The sequence below is a fragment of the Streptopelia decaocto genome, assembly GCF_964273445.1.
Source record: "Streptopelia decaocto genome assembly, chromosome: Z".
In the NCBI taxonomy this organism is placed as follows: domain Eukaryota; kingdom Metazoa; phylum Chordata; class Aves; order Columbiformes; family Columbidae; genus Streptopelia; species Streptopelia decaocto.
In genome coordinates, this window is record NC_138657.1 from 15,648,768 (window position 1) to 15,667,856 (window position 19,089).

The window sequence follows — 19,089 nt, forward strand, 5'->3', positions numbered from 1 at the left end:
TTTCTGGTAGCGTGGAAGGTTGTGTGTAAGTACTGAATGACATATGAGCTGTTTTGTTGAGTAGTTGTTTTCTGCATACATTTGTGTTTCTTAATGTTATTGTCTTTGTACTGGGCTATGTGATGGACGACGCTAGTATTCACGATGTCTTGTTTTTTTTAGAGAAGAAGATTTCACAAAGACTATGTACCCATCTTTGAATGGTAGTGGTAATGCTCAACCACACCAGTATCCTGACCAGAATAAAGTAAACCTTGTATGTGATGTGATGAGAGTTGCCATGGAACACATCAACCCTCAAAAGTGAGCGTTGTCTTATTGTGGGTAAAGGAACCATTAGAGAGATTTCTAGTAATTCATTTGCAGAAAGTGAAGCTGTCCTTAACATGAGTTATTTTGCTTCAGATCCTCTCAGGTGATACTGTGCTCCACAAAATTTACATAGCCATACCTTCCATCTGCTGAGGATGCTGTCCTGAAAACCACAACGTCTAATTCTGCAGATAGCAAAGCAGCTTCTTACCACAAGAATTTAAGTAATAGACGCATGGTGCTTGTAAGGGCTTAAGAAATACACTCAATTAAGGAACAACCTGTATGGCATAGGGGACAGAGAGGCACAAGAAGGATTGTAATCTCAGGGAGATGCTGGCTTTTAGGATCAGCTGGCCTTTTGGAAAGATCTCAGCTGTTCCATTTGAGACTGAATTACTTTTGTAAACCTTCAGTTGCATATTTCTGAATTATTACCTTTTCAGTAACCATCCTCTTTGGATGAATCAACACCAGGCAATGATAAAGACTGGTAAAATAGGATAGTAACAGTGGTTAGTGAAGCAGTGTTAAACCATTGGCAGCTTATATGTGAAACAGTGGATATAGGAGCAACAGATGGTGGGTTGCTGCTGAACCCTGAAAATTTAGATACTTTTCAGCAAAAGGTTTTGGAAAACAAAGCATCCCCTTAACTGGGAAAGCTGGTTTGAAGTAGTACCTGTGAAATTTATGGAAGTGGAAATAACCTCCTAGAAACCTTTCCTTTTATAAAAAAGACCATTTTCCTGCTAAATTTGATCAGGAAAACTGTGTCCAGCTATCTGAGCTTTCAGGGAGAGTGTTCTCTCTCCGTTACACTGGCTGGCATGGTAAGGAAACTCATTCAACTCAAAACACACCTCTGGTCTTGTGACATGTTTGGGCAGACATGCTGAGTAGAAAAACCTTTCTGGTATATTCTGTTCTCTTCACATTTTGCTGCCTTCCTTTAAAAAGAGTAGATGGGTTTTTTTTTTACTAAAATGTAAACTAGAACCTGCATGAACTGTGCTAAAATAGGAAGAAGCAATGTTTCTGCCTTCTTGCTTTTTCATTTACTGTTCCTGTTTTCTTCAGATACTGCCTATCGATACTCACAGCACATGTGAAGAAGAGTCCTCCAGAACTGGAAATTGCTCTCCAGAAGGTTCATGATCTTCGAGGTGTTGTATCAGGAACTCAAAAGTTTTGAAAATGTGTGGTTTGCAGGAGCTGTAATTGTTAGCGTAGTTCACCCTGAAAATTATTTTAAGGTGTTTGTTCATGGAGTTAGCCAGAAAACAGAAGGGTACTTTAAAGTAGCTGTATGTTAATGGAACAGCAGTGTATCAGCTAAGATACACTGCTCTGCGTGCCCTTGGCTCATCCTTGTATCTAGGTATGTCTCGTTCTCCCAGAGGTTCCCATTCTGGATCCTAGTATCTCAAATGGGCAAACTTTGCTTTTGTTCTGTGCTGATACTTCTGACTTGTCACTGTTGCACACTTAGCAAGTTACTGTACTTGGGTTGATCCTTGAAGTTGCCCAGAAAAGGCAAAGAAACCACTCTGGCAAGAGAGAGCGTGCTATTAGTTTGGTCCCTGTCTGGTGTCAAGGATATGTCTGATAATGCATCTCGCTCAGAGTGGGGATTCACTGCTGATGGTGTAACTGATCATATTCTGCTTTATCTTGTTACAGAAAGCATTACTCCAGATGTCAAAGCTGTGAGTGCAGAAGAAGCACTGAAGTACCTGCTTTTCCTTGTGGATGTCAATGAATTGTATGATTATTCCTTGGGGACGTATGACTTTGATTTAGTCATCATGGTGGCAGAAAAGTCTCAAAAGGTCTTGGCTTATAGTTCCAGCCAAGGAACTATTTTTTTTTTGTTTCCTAAAGGTTCTTTTTAGTCTGCGTATCACACACATGTTTTGTTAGTCATAGCTCTCTACCCAAGCAGGATCCCCATTGCTCTGAAGTCCTGCATGTGCTTGGGGTGATACTGGGAAGGTGGAATGTCTCTGCATCCCCCAGCACTTCTTGAGTACATCTTTGGAAACTTGCTTGTACTGAGGGTGAAACATGGCTTTTCTAGAGTAGCATGGCAAAGTAGCTCTGGGGATGGGAGGGACTGTGGTCTGAAGTATTATCACTGCATGCCTTATGTTCCCAGTTCTGTACTCTTGATTCTTGCTTGTTTGGTGGTGGCCATGATAATAATGTGTATCTTCGAGCAGGTTTAATTTGAAATCTCTGAATGGAAATGCCCGTCAGGGGCTTCAGAGTTTCCTAATGTTACAGCACGGCCTGCTGTCCATCAATTAGAACACCCTGTTCATGTTAACAGGTTTTATGACCTTTGGTGTGAGGAAGTTGGTCAGCTTTACAGCTGCAAATTTATACATGATAATAGCTAATAGAAAACAATATTTGATATGATACATAGCCTTGAATTTTAAATGTCACCAGCCTTTAGCCACTGCTGGAGTCTATGTTTAAGTTAGTCATTCCTGGCAAGAGTACATAGACATAATTAATTATTTAATATGACTTACATTAAAAAAAATATTTTTAGTGTATTATTGTACAGTTTCAAATATGAGACTGTCTGTTGGTGGAGATGTCGGCATATGTCTTAGCAGGTTAGCTCAACTGCAGTTTTCATTATTCTTTGCAGGACCCAAAAGAATACTTGCCCTTCTTAAATACCCTCCAGAAAATGGAAACTAATTATCAGCGATATACAATAGACAGACACTTGAAGAGATACACAAAAGCTCTTGCGCACCTCAGCAAATGTGGTAGGTGTCCTGCACATGCAGCATTTCCAAGGAGAAATTCTGCAGTGGAACATTTCCATTTTGGAGAGCCTTTAGCGGGGAAAAGCTAAAGAGAATTGCACAAGGTTGTCTTCTCTTTTGGTAGTGTATGGTGAACTTCTGCTACATGTTTTTTGTAGTGTAGCTTGTCTTAGGGAGAGAGGGATGAGAATGTTCGCAGCTCTGTGATCACGAAGCATGTCTTGTTTTGTGCCTGTTGTAGGTGGCTTGTTCCCAGTTAATATTGCTGCCAAAAATTGAGTAAACCTCAAGGAAGTTAACACCTTGATTTTATATTAGTAGAGCAGGTGCTTTTGTGCTCTTTCACCCAAAACACCTTGCTTCTTAATGAAGCAACACATTGCTTCTTAATGCAATGAACCCAGACTGGCTGGGAGCCATGAGAGCCATGTGCTTTCTCTTATTGCTATGAAAAGTAAATTATTTCTACAGGTCCTGAACACTTCTCTGAATTTCTGAACTTGGTGAAGGATCAGAATCTGTATTGTGAAGCCTTGAAGCTGTACCCCTCTAGCACTCAGGAATACAAGGTGTGTAAGCATGTGACACTGCAGTGCACAAGTTTTTTATTCTCTCCCACATGTGTTTGCACATCCTCAGCACCTTCAGTGGGGGCAGGAATGAGACAACAGCTGCTTGTGTTCAGGTTCTGCAGGTCATTGCTGTTCCTGTGTTGTCTGAGACCCTCCTCTGAGATAACAACTGGAATGACTTGGCACTGACCCTGCAAGGTCTGGTCATTGAAAGAGTGGCTGTGATTTCTTTGATCCCATGACTAGTAGAGCACCTGGAGTCTGGTTTCTGCTGCACTATCTTGTGATGTGCTGGAGAACTCTTGTTATCACAGAAAGATTTTTCTTCCTGGCTTTACCTTTGTGATGTCAGCTTTCTGTCTGGCATTTGCAGAGTGTGTGGGGACACTTTGTTAAACTATTCTGCTGAGTGCTAGAGAGCTTGGGTTACTTGTAGATGTGCTGTTTTCTAGCATGTAGTATCTGGTTTTGGTATTACTGAAGAGCTTTAGCTTGTCCAAGGCAGAGGTAAAATGTAAATGGACACATTTAATATCATTTAATTTAGGTATTGTGAATATACAACACAGAGTTCTTTGTAAAAGAAGTAGATCAATAAGTAAGAGGGGAAATACAGAAACTCTGTTTGCAACACAGTGAGAGCAGAAAGGACTCTTTCCTCATGAAGGAGGTCTGTTCCTGACTCTGGCTCATTGGGAGTCTTTCTTTATTGCTTCCGTATTCTTCCAGTCAAATCCACCCTCCACTTATTGATGGAGATTGTACGCTTTGAATACCGTAGTTAAGCTCAGAATATTGAATCACAGCAGCCTGTGCTTATAGAGTTGCAGGGCTTGCATCCTCCCTTGTGCTGGTGTTCTGACTCCTGGAGTAAGGTGGTTCAGGGAGACATTCTAACAAACAGCACTCTTGAGTGGTGAAGAAGGAGCTGATTTCCTGCAGTATGTAGTTTACGCAGCCTTTGGCTAGCAGAGCTAGGTACCTCCCTGTGTCTCTTGCTTCAGTTCTGTGAAATGTCTCCATGTGCTAATCATCAGCCCTTGGCTTGATATAAAGTTTGAAATAGGGTAGGAACATTGTGCCAGGAAGTTCCTTGCGGGATGGGGAAATAAGGCTTTGTTGATGGGCACTTGATTTTTACTAATGAAGGACTGCTACTGGTGCTACAGTTGATTTCTAATTTCTCTTTTGTGTCTTTCTTGCAGGATATCAGCGATGCATATGGGGAGTACTTGATTCAGAAGCAGCTATATGAACAGGCTGCATTGATATTTGCTCGTGCTGGCATCTTTGCAAAAGCACTTGATGCTTTTCAGAACTGTGGCAGCTGGCAGCAAGCCCTGTGCATGGCATCACGGCTTGGTTACACAAAGGACAAGCTGTCCAGCCTGGCACGAAGCATGACAGGTAGGCCTTGAGGAGATGGAAGTGTGCAGAATAAAACTGGCTGCTGTTATTTTTGGGTCATTTTGATTTTTCCTAAAATTTAGGGAAAACCTCAGTCTTCGGCAGCATTTTTCTGAAAGGGAGAGCAAAGATCCCATGTTTCCCAAGGGTTTGTGTGATTGCACATCATGTTTGTTTCTCAAAGGAACCAAAACATGGTGGAGCTGAGCTGGTAGGCATCCAGGAGTTGCCAAGCTAACTGTGGCCTTGGCTGCCTCATGCTGACTGCTTCTTGCACTTTTTCCTTGCAATCAGTTGCTGAACTGCTATTCCAAATTGCATCCTTGGTTAACCTCAGGGAATGGAGATCCTTTGAAGTATCTGACATGACTGAGGCCTCTAGACATCATTGACTTAAATACCATGCCTAGTCACAGACCTTAAAGGCTATTGGATAATTCAGAGCTGTGGCTTCATGTTCCCTCCTTAAAGCCTGCTGGCAGCTGGGACCAACTGGTACTTGTGAAGCTATGTGCTGTCCTGCTGCAGGAGAAAAAGGTAGCTGGTCTCGGAGTTTGTGCTCAGTAGTGCACATCAGACTGCATGTGTGAGATGTGTTGTGGACCTGGCCTATATTTCAACAAGAGAAAGGGAGCATCATCCTGACTTCTGCCTTACTTTGAGGCAGAGTTTATGAAGGTCCCACTTACACAGTGGCAATATGGTTGCTGCCAGTGTCATCTCCCAGAGCTGAATATTCCAGTATTTTCTTTTCACATCACTTAGTGTGATTTGAATCCTTCGTGTCTTGCCTTTGATACTTTTTCTGGTGCCCCTCTGAAATCAGAACTGTAATTTAGCATAATGAGCAGACATGAGCTGTCTTGGATGAGTTTGCTTTGCTTGGGTAATCTTCCCTTTCCCTTTTTTCACTTTTCCTTTTCCACTTTTCCTCTTTCCTCTTTCCTTTTTTCCTTTCCTCTCCTCTTTCCTCTACCTTTTCCTTTCCTCTTTCCTTTCTTCTTTCCTTTTTTAATCTTTTTTTTTTTTTTTTTTTTTCCTGGTGTTATATGTCACTTGCTCTCTCACATTGCATCCTAGCATACTAACCCATGCCAAATCTGGTTCTGACTTTTAGGGGACTAGAAGCCTTGAATCCTACAAGCTTGGTGGTTGCTGTCAATACTACAGAGTAGGCAGCGAAGTGTTCCCTGCAGATTGCAAGGTGCCAATACACTGAAGTTTTCAAGAGAGATTTCATTTTTACATCCTGGCCCCTTCCACTTAAGAGACACTTCACTATTTCTGTCTCAGATGGGGAGCAAAACCTTTTCCAGCTGGCCTTGAAGGATGTTCACCAGCAATTTCACAAGCAACTGGCTAATAATGTTGCACATTAATGAATCCTTGACATCAGGCAGCCCTTCTTTTTACCAGGCAGCCTGAGTAAAGTGTGTGAGCAGGTAGAAGTTGTCTCAGTGAGTGGGATTGTCCTCTACTTAGTAATTTTGTGATACAAAATCCAGCCACTTCTGGAAAGCTGAACTCCACCTTTTCTTCCAGGAAAACTAGTTGAACAGAGAAGGCATGCAGAGGCAGCCATACTCCTGGAGCAGTACACTCAGGTAATGTAACCACATTCCTGTCTGTGCCACAGTAATATCCTGTCAGAGAGATATTCCATCTGTGTTTTGTCTGTTCTCCTGGGCCACATGTGACTCCATGCAGGCTGACAGCAAACCAATCTGTGCCATGGGCTCTCTTGGAAAGGGCAGAGCAGGTCAAGGTGATGTAGTAAGCAGGGCGAGGATGAATGCTTTTCCGCTTATGAAGCTGTCTCTGCTTTGATAGAAAAACCTTTTAGCTCAGAGAGCTGAAGCATGAGGGCTGGAGTAAGGAAGACAGAGTTCCAGAGGGATTTCCCCTCAGCATAGGAGAAGTAACATAGTTTGTGTTTGTTCGTTTTTTAATCTCAGCACTTCAAAGTGTGCTACGTGCTACGTGAAGGTGCATAACTAGCATCAGTAACAGTACATGATTGCTCTTTCCTTCTAGGACTATGAAGAGGCTGTTCTCCTGGTCTTAGAAGGGTCTCTCTGGGAAGAGGCTTTAAGGCTGGTAAGACATTTTAGAGCACAAAAAACAGAGTGGAAATATTTCTTTAGAGTGCAAGAACCAGAGGGATGGGGTCTGGATTAGGTCCTTAAATAATACCTTGTTTACTTTCTCTGATCCAGATTCACAAGTATGGTAGACTGGATATCTTGGAGACCAACTTTAAACCTGCTATTCTGGAAGGTGAATCTGTGCAAGAATCTGAGACTTCTCTGTGCTATAGAGGCTGAAGAAGGTCCTTACTGGTTCTGTGGGAAGTCACAGCACTCCAGTACTGGAAACTGTATGGAAGGATACTTTGGTTCTGCCCAACTGATGCGGTCCAGTTAGCTGCATTTGGCTCTACTCAATGCAGCTTGAAGCCCTGCAGTCTCGTGGGCTCTTTTTAGCTCAGCCAAGCTCCTTTTGAGCTTTTCCACACCTCACAGTCACAAATTGCAAAGGGGTCTATGTCTGCATATCCATGAACAAGCAGGAGAGTCCTTGCTCCAGACCACATGTGGCAGCCGAGCTGTGGACTTAAGAAAATGGCTGGCTATGCTATAAGCTTTTATTAGTAGTTTTTGAAAAATATGATTTAACAGATGTATTATCCCTTCTGTCCAAGAAGCATGGTTGGTTACTATTGGTTGTTTTTCCTTTGAAACCTAATTCATGTAGAGAGAAGCGGCCACAGAGCTTTCTGCTTTTCCGGTTATCAGAAACAGACTCTTTTTCCACAAAATGGTTGTCTGGCAGGTTAATTCACTCTGCATCCAAGTGCATCTTGTTTGGTGGTCTCCTCTGTTATAAGCTTGGAATTTCTTTCCACTTGAGCCCTGTTGTGTGCTTGGCACCTGACTTCTGAGCTTGTTGAAGGACTTTACTCCTTCAAAGTTCTTGTGTAAAAAATGCTTTTCTGGGTCTTTTGCACAAATGCTTATGTTCTGATTTTCTGATTGAGCAGCTCAGAAAAGTCAGCTGATCTTCCTAGATTCTCAGAAAACAGCATTTCTTCACCATAGGAGTCGCCTGCAAGTGGTCCGAGAGCTGAAGCAGAAGGCTTGTGAGAGCCTGCAGGGTTGGTATTGAAATGCATGTGACTTTATCCTGCATACATAACTGTGATCACCTTTTCCTTGCGGTTACCACTTGCCATGATGGTGCTGTGTTCTCTTCTAGCTCTAGTGTTATCTAACAACAGTAGAACGGCATTCTTCTCACCCTTTCCTCACACCATACTTGGGCTGTGATTATTTGACCTTGCTCATTCCGTAAAAAGAGCTTTATTTTCAGTGCTGTCTGTGTCGCAGCTTTCATGTGATGAAAATGCACCTGAAAGCATTTCAAAGTAACACAGCATTGTCTCCACCATGCCAGCCTGGCTGGATCAGACAGTGCCTAGCATGCCAAGTATCCTCTAAACGCATTCACCTGCCAGCTCACACAGGCTCAGGGAAGTTTTCTGAAAGCAGAATGCATTGTCCTGGTCCAGATTTGCTGCACTGAGATTGTCATCCCTCTGATCGTGCTGTTTAATGTCACAGTCCCCACGAGGGCAGAGGAGCAGTGTTCTTCTCACAATTGGTGTTTCTTCTTGTGTGCTCGCTGAGAGGAGTTGAGAGCTGTAAGGCTCTGAAACAGCAGCAGGTAGAATGTGTCTGCCCAAGCTGCTTCTCCAACAAGCTACATACATTACCCAGAGAGGAAGCTTGGAATAACTGTGACTTTTTTCCATACTGTGACAGTTGTTAACATGTTTTGCAGATTATGAAATGCCACATTGCCCAGAATTGGATCTTTTCTCTGAAACCAGCAGTGTTGTGACAGCCAGCGACATGAACAGCAAATATTCACACAGCAATTCAAGAATATCAGCGTAGGTATCTGCCTCCAAATTAGGTAGTGGCTGCCCTGGGCATCAGCATTTGGGAGGGCAGCTTGCTCATGCTTGGCATGTTCCTCCTCTCAACTGTGCGTGCCTTGAAGCTGCTTTAATTACAGGCATTTCATGGTTATTTTAACTCTTATTGGGAGGGAGAGAGCAGAAAATGCCAGAAGCTACTAGTGCAACAGGAACTGAGTGCCCAGCAGAGGAGCTGTGAACAGTCTCTGGCAGGGAGCTGGCTCTGTGAGTGCTGGGCATGTTGCCAGAATAGCTGGCTGTAGGAAGCAGAATATGGGCAGAGCTCCTCAGACATTAACAGCTTGTGCGCATGGCTTGTGCTCTTTGTCCTAGGTTTTGTGCTTGATCGGTGGGGGTTGCTACTAAATCTCATACCAATGTCTTCCCGCAGTGGGTGTCCGTGTTGCTTTTGAGTGCTCTTAAGAATGTGAACTGCAGTGTGGGGTGTGTTAGAGGCCAGTGTAGTCTGTGGGACTGCTTCTGAATTCCCTAGTGCAAAAATACCATTGTGGGAAAAGTGTGGACTTCTTATGGCACTTTCTGTAGCCTACATGAAAAGAGGAAGAGAATGCAACCTTAGCATTCAGCATACCTACGTCAGAGTGTGCTGATCAGTTGGGGATGTTATGCAACAAGTACTGGCCCGTGATTAGAAGTTGCTTTCCTGTGATAATGGGCAGGAGCTGAGCTGTATCCATTCACAACTTGTGGAGACAGCAGAAATGAAAGTGTGCAGAGGCAAGCACAGACCCTGGCACCAAATTGTTTTAAGTGGAGCTCAGGTTTGCCTGATAGTGACTACTGCCAAACAATTTACACTACTCTGTGCTTAGGGCAATGCTGGAACAAAGAGAAGTCCTTTTTGTAGTAGAGAAACAGCTCAACTACTGACTTATGTTTCAGACCACAAAGGATATTGGTTGAGTAGCATTGAAAACATGGACATAAAGATACCTAAGCCTGCATGCAGCCTCCTCTCACTGCAGAGAGTAAGGAGTTAAGTAATAAGGTTCATGCGCACTGTTGATGTTCCTTCAGACATACCCTTTAACAGCTAATCCTTTTGTGCACACTATAATTAAGCGTCCTCCTTTTCAGGCGATCATCAAAGAACCGGCGCAAGGCTGAACGCAAGAGATACAGCTTGAAAGAGGGGAGTCCTTTTGAAGATATGGCTCTTCTGGAAGCCCTGGGAGAAAATGTTCGTGCTGTTGAGACTGTGAAGGGTAGGACACTTGACCTTAATCCACTCCACAGCTTGTGAGGACAGCTGAAGCAGTATGATCCCTCTTGTTCTTAATTGGTATGCTGGGGTGTCACAGATGACTGATTTAGGGTCCTGCTTGCTGCAGAGCAGTGTTTAGATCACTCAAAAGTACAATTTAACAGAGTTTGATGGCAAGGTTCACTCCATTACTTACTGCACTGAGAAAATATGCCAAGCAGAATCGGGTGAGAGTTGTTTTAGAGTGATTTCTATGAGGACAGGAGATGTGAAAGGGTAGATGGAGGTCCTCCCATTGAGTCACGAGGTTCAGAATGGACCCCCTTGCTTTCTAAACTCCTTTTCAGAAAGGAGTCTGGGTGTGGCTGTATCCAGACTAGACCCAGACTTGGTCAACAGTTCATGTCTAAGAGACATAGAAGGTAAGGGAAAACAGGTAAGGGATTAATTATATGTGTTTATGACTAAAGGGTTATATGTGCACACCCGATTCTTTATATGGCTTGGCTAGGATTTCAAAGTTTCATGATTCTGCACCTTAAGCTGCTTATGCACCTCCAGGGGCCTGGTGGTCAAGGTGCTCCAAAGTCTGGATCCTAGGTCTCTCCAAGCAAGCTCTCGGACATCAGAGTTGGTAGAAATAAATAATATAGGGGAGTACTATAGCAGCAGGGTCTGCCCGAGCTGAGTGCCTTCACAGTGGTGCTGAGCCAAGCATAGAAATCCATTGGTTTTTATACCCCTCATGTGATGATTCAGTCCAGTAGTAATATTGGAGTCTGGGGCCTTTGTGCTTCTCATTGGATTCTTTCACTGTCTTCAGACAGGCCCTGGTTTGTTTAGCTGCAGATGTTGTTGGTAGTCCATAGCCACTTTGTGCTGGCCTTGAAAGTGTTATTCTGTCCAAATGGATCCTGTGTACCTCAACAAGTGCAGAACAGGCCTTACCTTGCAGGTGTTCTTGATGCTCTGTAGCTTTGTGCTAGCCTTGAAGGTGCTTTTTTGTCTGAGTAAATTCTGTTCTTCTCAATAAGGTGCAAAACGGGCCTTATTATGCAGATGGTGTTGATGGTTTGTAGCTGCTTTGTTTTCATTAAGTAGATACAAATTTGGTAAACATGAGCAGAATTTTTCAAAATACATTTTCAGATTTCAACAAATTTAGCTTATTAAGTATATGAAAAGTCACATGACATTGTAATTCTAGGTGATTCAGTCTCTTTAGTACGCATTTACTTAAGCTAAATGATTGATATGAAGGGCTCATCCAGTGGTCTGTGAACAGGAAAAGATCATCATCATACAGTTAGATTTTTTAGCAGAGAGAGATCAAAGTAGGCTTATCCAGGTTGTCATATTTAGAGAATAAAGTGGTTGTCTTGTAATCAGTTTGCATACAGTGGGAAAAATATGCACGAGACCCCTTGCACCCACACCTTGTGCATGTGCACTGTGCTGCTCTGCTTCCTCATGGGCTTCCTAAAAGGAGTTCCTGGCCCAGCTGCAGCTCAGGCCTTTACCTCCTTTGGAGTCTGTACCTAACTGCTGCTGGTTTGGCTGGAGGAGGACAAGGGCATCTGCCACACGTGGAGAGAAGCCACCTGGCTCGTAAGACCATCTGTGTTGGACATTGATGTAGTTCATCTGCCTCTGTGCCTGGAAGAACATGGGATAGTGTGAGCTCTCCACATTTGAAGTTTAGGAGCAGAGAAATGAGACCTGTCAGGGCCATGACAATTTGTCTCACATTTGTACTCAGGCACTGTAGGAGTTTGGTAGGAACAGAACCAGTTCTGATTTACTGCTCCCATTCCTGTGCCCTGATACCAGAGAAATACAGCTGTTTATTTAGCATACCTGTGTTAATTGCTATTGCTTGTGCTTCTGTTCCTTCCTGCAGGAGACATACACATCCTTCTGAAGCAGCTTGTGTTGTTTGGTTATGACGAGCTAGCTGGGACACTGCAGCAAGCCCTGGAAGAGGTTTTACAGTTGATGGAGACCTCAATCCCAGAAATCTGGACTCCAGACCTGCAGCAGAGCTCTGTCAACCCGGTCTGTGCTCATCCACAATACCTGCCTACTGTACAATGCCAAGTATTTAGCAGTATGCTGCATTCTCTAGCAAAGAGTCAGGAATCCTTCCCTGGCTTTCCAGATCTGCTTTTTTTCTGCAGAGGTCAAACAGATATTCTGTGCAGTGCCTGCCAAGTCAGTACACTCTAGATGTGTACAACAGGTATAGGCTGCTGTGTCCCTTGCACTGAGTGCCACATTGGACATGATGAGGTCTCATAAGGCTTGTGTTACCTTGTCCTAGTGGTGACTTCTTTTCATAAGCTCTATCTTAAGGAATTTGTAGAACATAGGAACACTGTTTTCTTTTTTTAGGCCTGATGGTTGAAGTGTTAGCATAGCTTTTATGACTTGATGTTGTGAAGTGAAACGCTACCAGACTTGTCAGTGTAGTCTGAACCAGTATATCATAAGTTTATTGCAAGAAGGGTTATGTCAGGCTTCTAAGTTTCTGCTTAATGCAGAATAAAGAAGTGGCAAGGACTGCAGTTAATTTCCTTCCAAAGCAAAAGTCTTTCTTTATAATAGGTAGTTTCTGAGCATTCATGGTGAACACAAGATATTCCCCAGTATCTTCCCCCTAACTACTGATTAACAAGTCTCTAGGGACAGATTAACACTGTTCTGTGTGACAGAGAGCTCAGACTCTCAAACAAATTTTAAATATTGCTGACACTGTAATGAGAGTAGTCCTGCCAAGTCATGACAGTGCTGTGAATGAAGTAGGTGCAGGGGTGAGGATTCTGTGTCCTGAGAAGCTGTCTGAAAGCAGTTCTCTCTTTCTGCCTCTGTGTTGACTTTTCTGAGACATTACTGGGCTTTGATCGCATGTTCCTAGTCACTTTGTACTGTGTGGTCTCCAGCAGGCAGCTGCTTCTGCTTTTGGAGACAAACAGCAGTTTTCTTTGTAGGATCCCTGCTATTAGTCTTGCTTTGTGCAGATTGAAACATGGGTAATGCTTCTTCACACAGGTCCTGGGACCCAATTCAACTGCCAACAGCATTATGGCTGCCTATCAGCAGAAGAGGATGATGGCTCCTGGTGTACAAGGTTAGTTGAGGCTCTGAGTTGGGTGTGGGTGTGAAATGTCAGTGAGATCAGTGGGTTTTGAGGGTTGCCAAGCACCAATACCTGCCAACAGTTGTAGCATTTATTCAGCTGTGGGAGTTTCTTCCTTTACCTTATGATGCATGCTCCCAATTTGTGGCAAGTGAACGGCCATCCTAACAAGGTTTTATTTCCTCTGAATTCGTGACCTGAAAGTACTGTCTGGATTGTGCTCCTGCCTTCCTGTGTGTGTATTCTCTGTTTGTTGTGAGGGAATAGGAAATCTGATTTCTTAGGGAATGTGTTAGATAATTCTGCTGGTAACCTACCTGCTGATTTTTTCTATCTGGCTTTGGCAGCCAGGCCAGGCTACAGACTATCACGCTCCTTTGCTGTCTTCCCCACTAGTCCTACAGTCTCTTCCCCTACTAGTCTTGGAATTGCCTGGAGAAATCCTCTAATAAACCTCTAGATATCACCTGCCTATTGACACTTGCCAGGGCTGGTTCCAGAGAAAACCTAATGCCTCTTATTCACACAGAGCCAGCTGGCTGTTGTATATGATGTCCCAGTTGCTGGTGAACAAACAGAGCTCTACTTTCTGCCACTGATTGTTGCCTTCTCATTATGAATAATAACACTTAATGGAGAGGGAACTTGATTTATCCCAGAGATTTAATTCTGTAAGCAGTTCTGCTGGGGGCAGAGACTTCTGTGTCCTCTGATGTAAAGAAAACTAAGTAGTTGAGAGCTCCTGAAGAAGCCATATTGCTGTTACCGTCTGTTCTGACACTTATCCTGTTTTTCTTTCAGATCCCGAATTACTTATTCCACCAAAACTCAATAAAAATCTGCAGTGGAAACTGCATCTTCTCCAATAACTAAAAGCCAAGGAATCCCAAGGGACTCTGAACTGTAACTTTTAATATAATTTCATTACATCTTTATAGAACCATTGTTGTCCTGGCGTTTCTGATACACTGTTCTTAGGTCTGTGCAAGTGAAGGGTCCCTCCACAGATGCAGTTGTGACTGTGACCTGCATGGCATCATGGTAATGGGGACAAGCACTTGCGTCCCACTGCAGAGGTGTTTGGGGAGTAACAGGGTGTACAGCTCAGAATGCTGCTGGTTGAATCCAACATCTCCCACCACTGTTCCCTCCCTTCTGGATGAAGCAACCCCACCAGTGTTGTTTGCGCTATCACTCCCTCCTGTGGATGGTACCTGCCATGATGACAGGTCACATCTTAAGCTGTTCACCCTGGTTTAAGGGATCTCACCAGTAAGTCTGTATCAGTAGCAATTTGTTGTAGTTGCTGAACAAATGAGTGGTGGTTTCTCTGTTGAAGCTGGATGTTGGTAACACCAGATTGTCATCAGAATAATTTTGTTACCTCAGAGTGAACCCTGCAGTACCAACAGCTGTTATGTCATGAAAGGTGCTCATACACACCAGGGAGATCTTGGGTAAACATGAAAAAAAGCAGGGGGATGGGGAATGTCAGTGTAACACACTGCTGGGTAACACTGTCCTAATTATCTGAGTTTGAGAAGATCAGCTAATGCTGCTCTGTGGCACTGACAGATCAGCAGCTGTACCCTGATCATGCCTTGTGCTATTGCAGAACTGCTTCAGCTGGAAACCGATCTAACCTCATACCTGAGAATTAGGTTTTACCCGAGAATACTTCTATGATCTGACTCGAGAAGTAACAGCAGCCGTCCTGGGAGCAGAGAAAGGGGACAAGCTCTGCAGGTGAGGCTGAAAACCTTTTGGTAACAGTCCACCACTCCCTCTTTTAATTTTGGCCTGGCAGCTGCTGTACTCAATGCCAGCTATTTCAGTTAGGTGCTGTGGAAAAATGCCAGCACAAACAAGGCACTTTCTGTCTGTTGGAGGTACCTCACAACATAGCAATGGGCTGTGTTCTTACTGCACAAAATCAGCATGTTTCCAGTGCTTCAAATCATTGTTTTTGTGATATGAGAACTCCATCACATTTGGATGGCCATGTTGGCTTGCACTGTATGTGCCATGCTGCCATGGGGGTTTGGAGTGATAAAACAATCCTTTGTCAGTGTTTCATGAAGCATTGGAGTGGTGTTAATTCCTGCTGTTCTGAGTCACGTGGACTACGCTGGGTGGTGTGGGGATGGCTTAAGCCTGTTGTTACGTATTACACTGCAAAGAGATTCTCCCAAGAGTAAAGCCTTGAGATGGCAAAGCACATGAAAGGGTGCGTAAGGTAGGAGTGTTGTACTAGATATGGGTCTTCAAAATGGTAGCAAAACATAGTCCAAGATGAAATACAAAAGCCATCTTTCAGATCTGGAGAAAGGGGTGATGAGGGAGTCTGCAGTCCTCTCTAGGGTATGGAGGGCTCTGGCCCTGGAACTGAGTTTCAGTACTGACACCACTAATTCCTGACATTCCTAAATCTGATGCCAGAAAATGCTGAGGTCTTGCATAGCCTGATCTATTGTCTAGAGATATTCCCTCTTTAAAGAACCCAAGAAAAACTGCCAGCTTATTGAGGGCTCATGCTTGTGCCTAAACACAGCGGTTCCTTTAATGTATGTATATGGGTACTTCTGCTTTTCTATCACGGTGATGGTCAAAGCTGAAGACCCTCTGGTCTTAGACATGTTTTTCTGTTCTCCCATCAAGGTAACATCACTTAAATCTGTCATCCAGATGTAAGATCAGTCTTCTAAATCATTCACATGGACATTGATCACTGAACTCCATTGTCTTCCCCTACCCCTCTCTCTCCTGAATTAACTTTGACAAAGTAGTGGTAGAGCTGGAAGCAGCACCCAATGTCCATGAGCTTCTAGGGGGATGTCCTGCCTCCTGTTTCCTACTTCTGCAGTTGCTGAACCTCAGCTGCTTTTCAGCAGCAGCCAAGAGTCTGGTTCCCCTTAATTTCTACTAGGATGCTCTTTTGCTTTGTTAGTGATGCATGTCATCCTGAAAAATATTATGCCTTTACTGATGTCTTTGCAGACTCATTGAGTTTGCTATTCTGAATTCTCTGGAGGTTCTTGCAAACAGATGCAGTTATCAGGAATGGCATCAACATATAACTACTGAGTTAGCTTAAGAGATGTCCCAATTTCTGAGCAAATATGGCCGTACAGAAGACTGCTTCTCTCATTAGAGTAAGAAGTTTGTCACCTCTCTGCTGTCTAGCTTCATTACATACATACATACATACATACATAAATAAACCCACAAGATATTTTAGGCACACAATATCACAAGAATAATACACGTGCATCAGAAATCTCTTCATTACAGCAATGGGTGGGAGGGATGTGGTGTTGGATTGATTCAGGCACCCTTTGTCAATGCTGGTCTTTCTAAGGCAATCCAGTGTCTTCCTCAGAAGCACTTTTTAAAAATGCAGGAAGGACCACATTCTTCATACTCACTCCTGTGAACCCAGAGCTCCTGGAAAGAGTGGAGCGAGGCCAGAATAGACCCCCCAATCCAGACAGAACACCTTCTTTGAGGGGACGCTGCTGTGATGATGTTGTCATTGGGACACATCCTGGCCAGTTCCATCTGGAAGCGGTTGGCAAAGCCCTCCATCATAGTGCTGCCCCCGCACAGCAGGATATTCCCCACCATTTTTTTGTTGATGTCCTCATCACACTTCTTGAGACAGTTGAGTGTCAGCTGCAAGAGCCCTGGCTGCTGTGAGCCAAATAACTCTGGTTTGAAGAGCGCTTCAGCACAAAGGCATCTCTCCTTGCCTACAGTGATAAGGTGTCCATCAGGCAGCTCATAATCCATTTGTTGAGGCGAATTAAAGTCCCGTGTAAGGTCCAGAGACGTGTAACAGCACTTCTCTTTGAGATCTTGTATGATGTTTAGCTGTTTTTCTGTAAATGTGTTTCCAGACTCGTTTAGTAACTGCATGAGATAACGTGTGATGTCCAAGCCAGCATAATCTACTGTCCTAGTGATGCTACGTAAAATATAACCTTCATAGATGGGAACCACATGCGAAACTCCATGGCCACTTTCCACCACGAGAGCCGAGGTTTTTCCATAAGAGTACATGGATAAATGGGACTGGTAGGCAATGTGGATGGTAGGCAGGCAAAGTCCTTCAAACAGCATCTCAGCATATTTTCCCTTGTCAATGATGGAACACAGGGGAGGCACTGACACCAGAACAGCATGGTTCTCTGGCTGTATCTTCAACTCTGCCTGAAAGATACACTGCAAAGTATCTTGTACACAGTCCCAGTCCTCCACTATGCCATGTTTTATTGGGTTGGTGAAGGTGAAGGGTGTACTGCTGTTCTGACGCCCTCTTCCAACAAAGGTTTCTTCTTGATTTCTCCCGGTCTCCCATATGGGCTTAGCAACCATAGATGAAACAAAGCAGGAAGGCCATGGTTCCCCTGCAAAGCCACACTTTAAATAACCTGTGCCAATGTCTAAAACTACTGCTTTAGTTTCCATCCTGGCCTTGACGCTACCCTCGGCTGCAGATACGTGGCTGTCCCTTTCAGAATTCATATGACTTGTGCCCGCTGCTGCCATTCTTGGAGACTTATTCTGTCCAGCTGCGACTTCACACAGCGAGTGCTGGACGTGCTTCTTGGTAGCACTGCCCTGCCACCACTCCACCTGGGGACAGCACAAGCAGCTGACACGTGCCTGGAGCCCTGATGTCAGTGGTTCTACTGATGCCACTGATTTATGACATAATATGTAGGCTTGCCCCTCAGAAACCAGTGCTCCCCATGCAAGCGTGTGACCTGGCTGCACGCCTGTTGTATACAGGTGGATTGCAGGTATTTGTGCTTCTCTTGGACCTGTTCCGAGGTGCTAAAAAACACAACACCCACCCACTGTGATGGGCCACGGGGAATGAACAGTGCATTCTAACCGTAAAGCTGCATGGCTTCCATTCTGGCCTGCATCTGCCACATGAGGAAGACCATGGTTCTCCAGCATCTGCAGCTGCCTTTGGTCCAAACCAGCGCCTGTTGCTAAGCATCAGTGTTACTTCAACTCCGGGGCCACGTGAAGCCCTGGTTTGACTGTGTTGAGTGGATCCCTAGACTGGCTGTGCTTTTGTCATTGTTTATCTGGTGTTATTTTTAAGTTTTGCTTTCTGAATTAAAGGATAATGTTACTGGCATCAGCATAAACTAAAGTGTGACTTGTATGTGAAACTAGGCCGTGGCGAACCCCTCACCTTTAACTGTTGCCTTTTCCACTACAGGAACATCTTTGTTCTTTTCCAGCAGCAACAAGTTACTGTTGCCCCATCAGTGTGTGTAGTAACAGACTGCTGCATGGGGCCACAGAAGGACAAAGAGTTACAAGCAGCATTTTCCTTGTAAAACAAAAGCTCTGTGTGCTCTTTTACTGAAAGCCATTTCACCCAGAGGGCATCTTAGTGAACAAGTCAAAGCTGGGCTTAGAATGAAAGTGAAATTGAACCCCACAAACCAGTTCTAGACTGCTGCCTATCAGGGAGTTCATGTCTTGATGACAATTAAATACATCCTTGTACATGAAAGAGACAGGCTGCCCCTCTTAGAGCCTGAGTAGTGACTGCCCTGGCAAGGGGCGATGCCTGCTCCATAGCTAAAGGGAATTTCAGCAGCACGAAGATCTTAAAGCCATGCTGTGGCACAGTGCCGTGACACCATACC

General features: G+C 44.1%; 2 protein-coding genes across 2 annotated transcripts in view; one reads left to right on the forward strand and one right to left on the reverse strand.

The window, feature by feature from the left end:
* The window catches only part of ELP1 (elongator acetyltransferase complex subunit 1), a 34,031-nt gene extending 19,674 nt beyond the window's left edge, over positions 1 to 14,357 (forward strand). The window contains exons 22-36 of the mRNA XM_082075383.1: positions 163 to 303; positions 1,393 to 1,478; positions 1,996 to 2,144; positions 2,975 to 3,098; positions 3,570 to 3,667; positions 4,876 to 5,077; positions 6,620 to 6,681; positions 7,112 to 7,174; positions 7,294 to 7,354; positions 8,118 to 8,231; positions 8,918 to 9,029; positions 10,155 to 10,282; positions 12,182 to 12,336; positions 13,330 to 13,408; positions 14,219 to 14,357. Coding sequence (XP_081931509.1) covers positions 163 to 303; positions 1,393 to 1,478; positions 1,996 to 2,144; positions 2,975 to 3,098; positions 3,570 to 3,667; positions 4,876 to 5,077; positions 6,620 to 6,681; positions 7,112 to 7,174; positions 7,294 to 7,354; positions 8,118 to 8,231; positions 8,918 to 9,029; positions 10,155 to 10,282; positions 12,182 to 12,336; positions 13,330 to 13,408; positions 14,219 to 14,286 — 1,642 coding nt within the window. The 3' untranslated portion in view covers positions 14,287 to 14,357. The remainder of the gene's footprint in view (positions 1 to 162; positions 304 to 1,392; positions 1,479 to 1,995; positions 2,145 to 2,974; positions 3,099 to 3,569; positions 3,668 to 4,875; positions 5,078 to 6,619; positions 6,682 to 7,111; positions 7,175 to 7,293; positions 7,355 to 8,117; positions 8,232 to 8,917; positions 9,030 to 10,154; positions 10,283 to 12,181; positions 12,337 to 13,329; positions 13,409 to 14,218) is intronic.
* LOC309451582 (actin-like protein 7A) lies at positions 14,354 to 18,562 on the reverse strand. Its single transcript, XM_082075388.1, has one exon. The coding sequence runs from the start codon at positions 17,963 to 17,965 to the stop codon at positions 16,793 to 16,795; it is 1,173 nt and encodes a 390-aa protein (XP_081931514.1). The 5' UTR covers positions 17,966 to 18,562; the 3' UTR covers positions 14,354 to 16,792.
* Between the last annotated feature and the right edge of the window lie 527 nt (positions 18,563 to 19,089).

Bases quoted from the DNA above. Each gene is read 5' to 3' on its own strand.
- LOC309451582 (XM_082075388.1), bottom strand. From the start codon at position 17,965: ATGGCAGCAGCGGGCACAAGTCATATGAATTCTGAAAGGGACAGCCAC.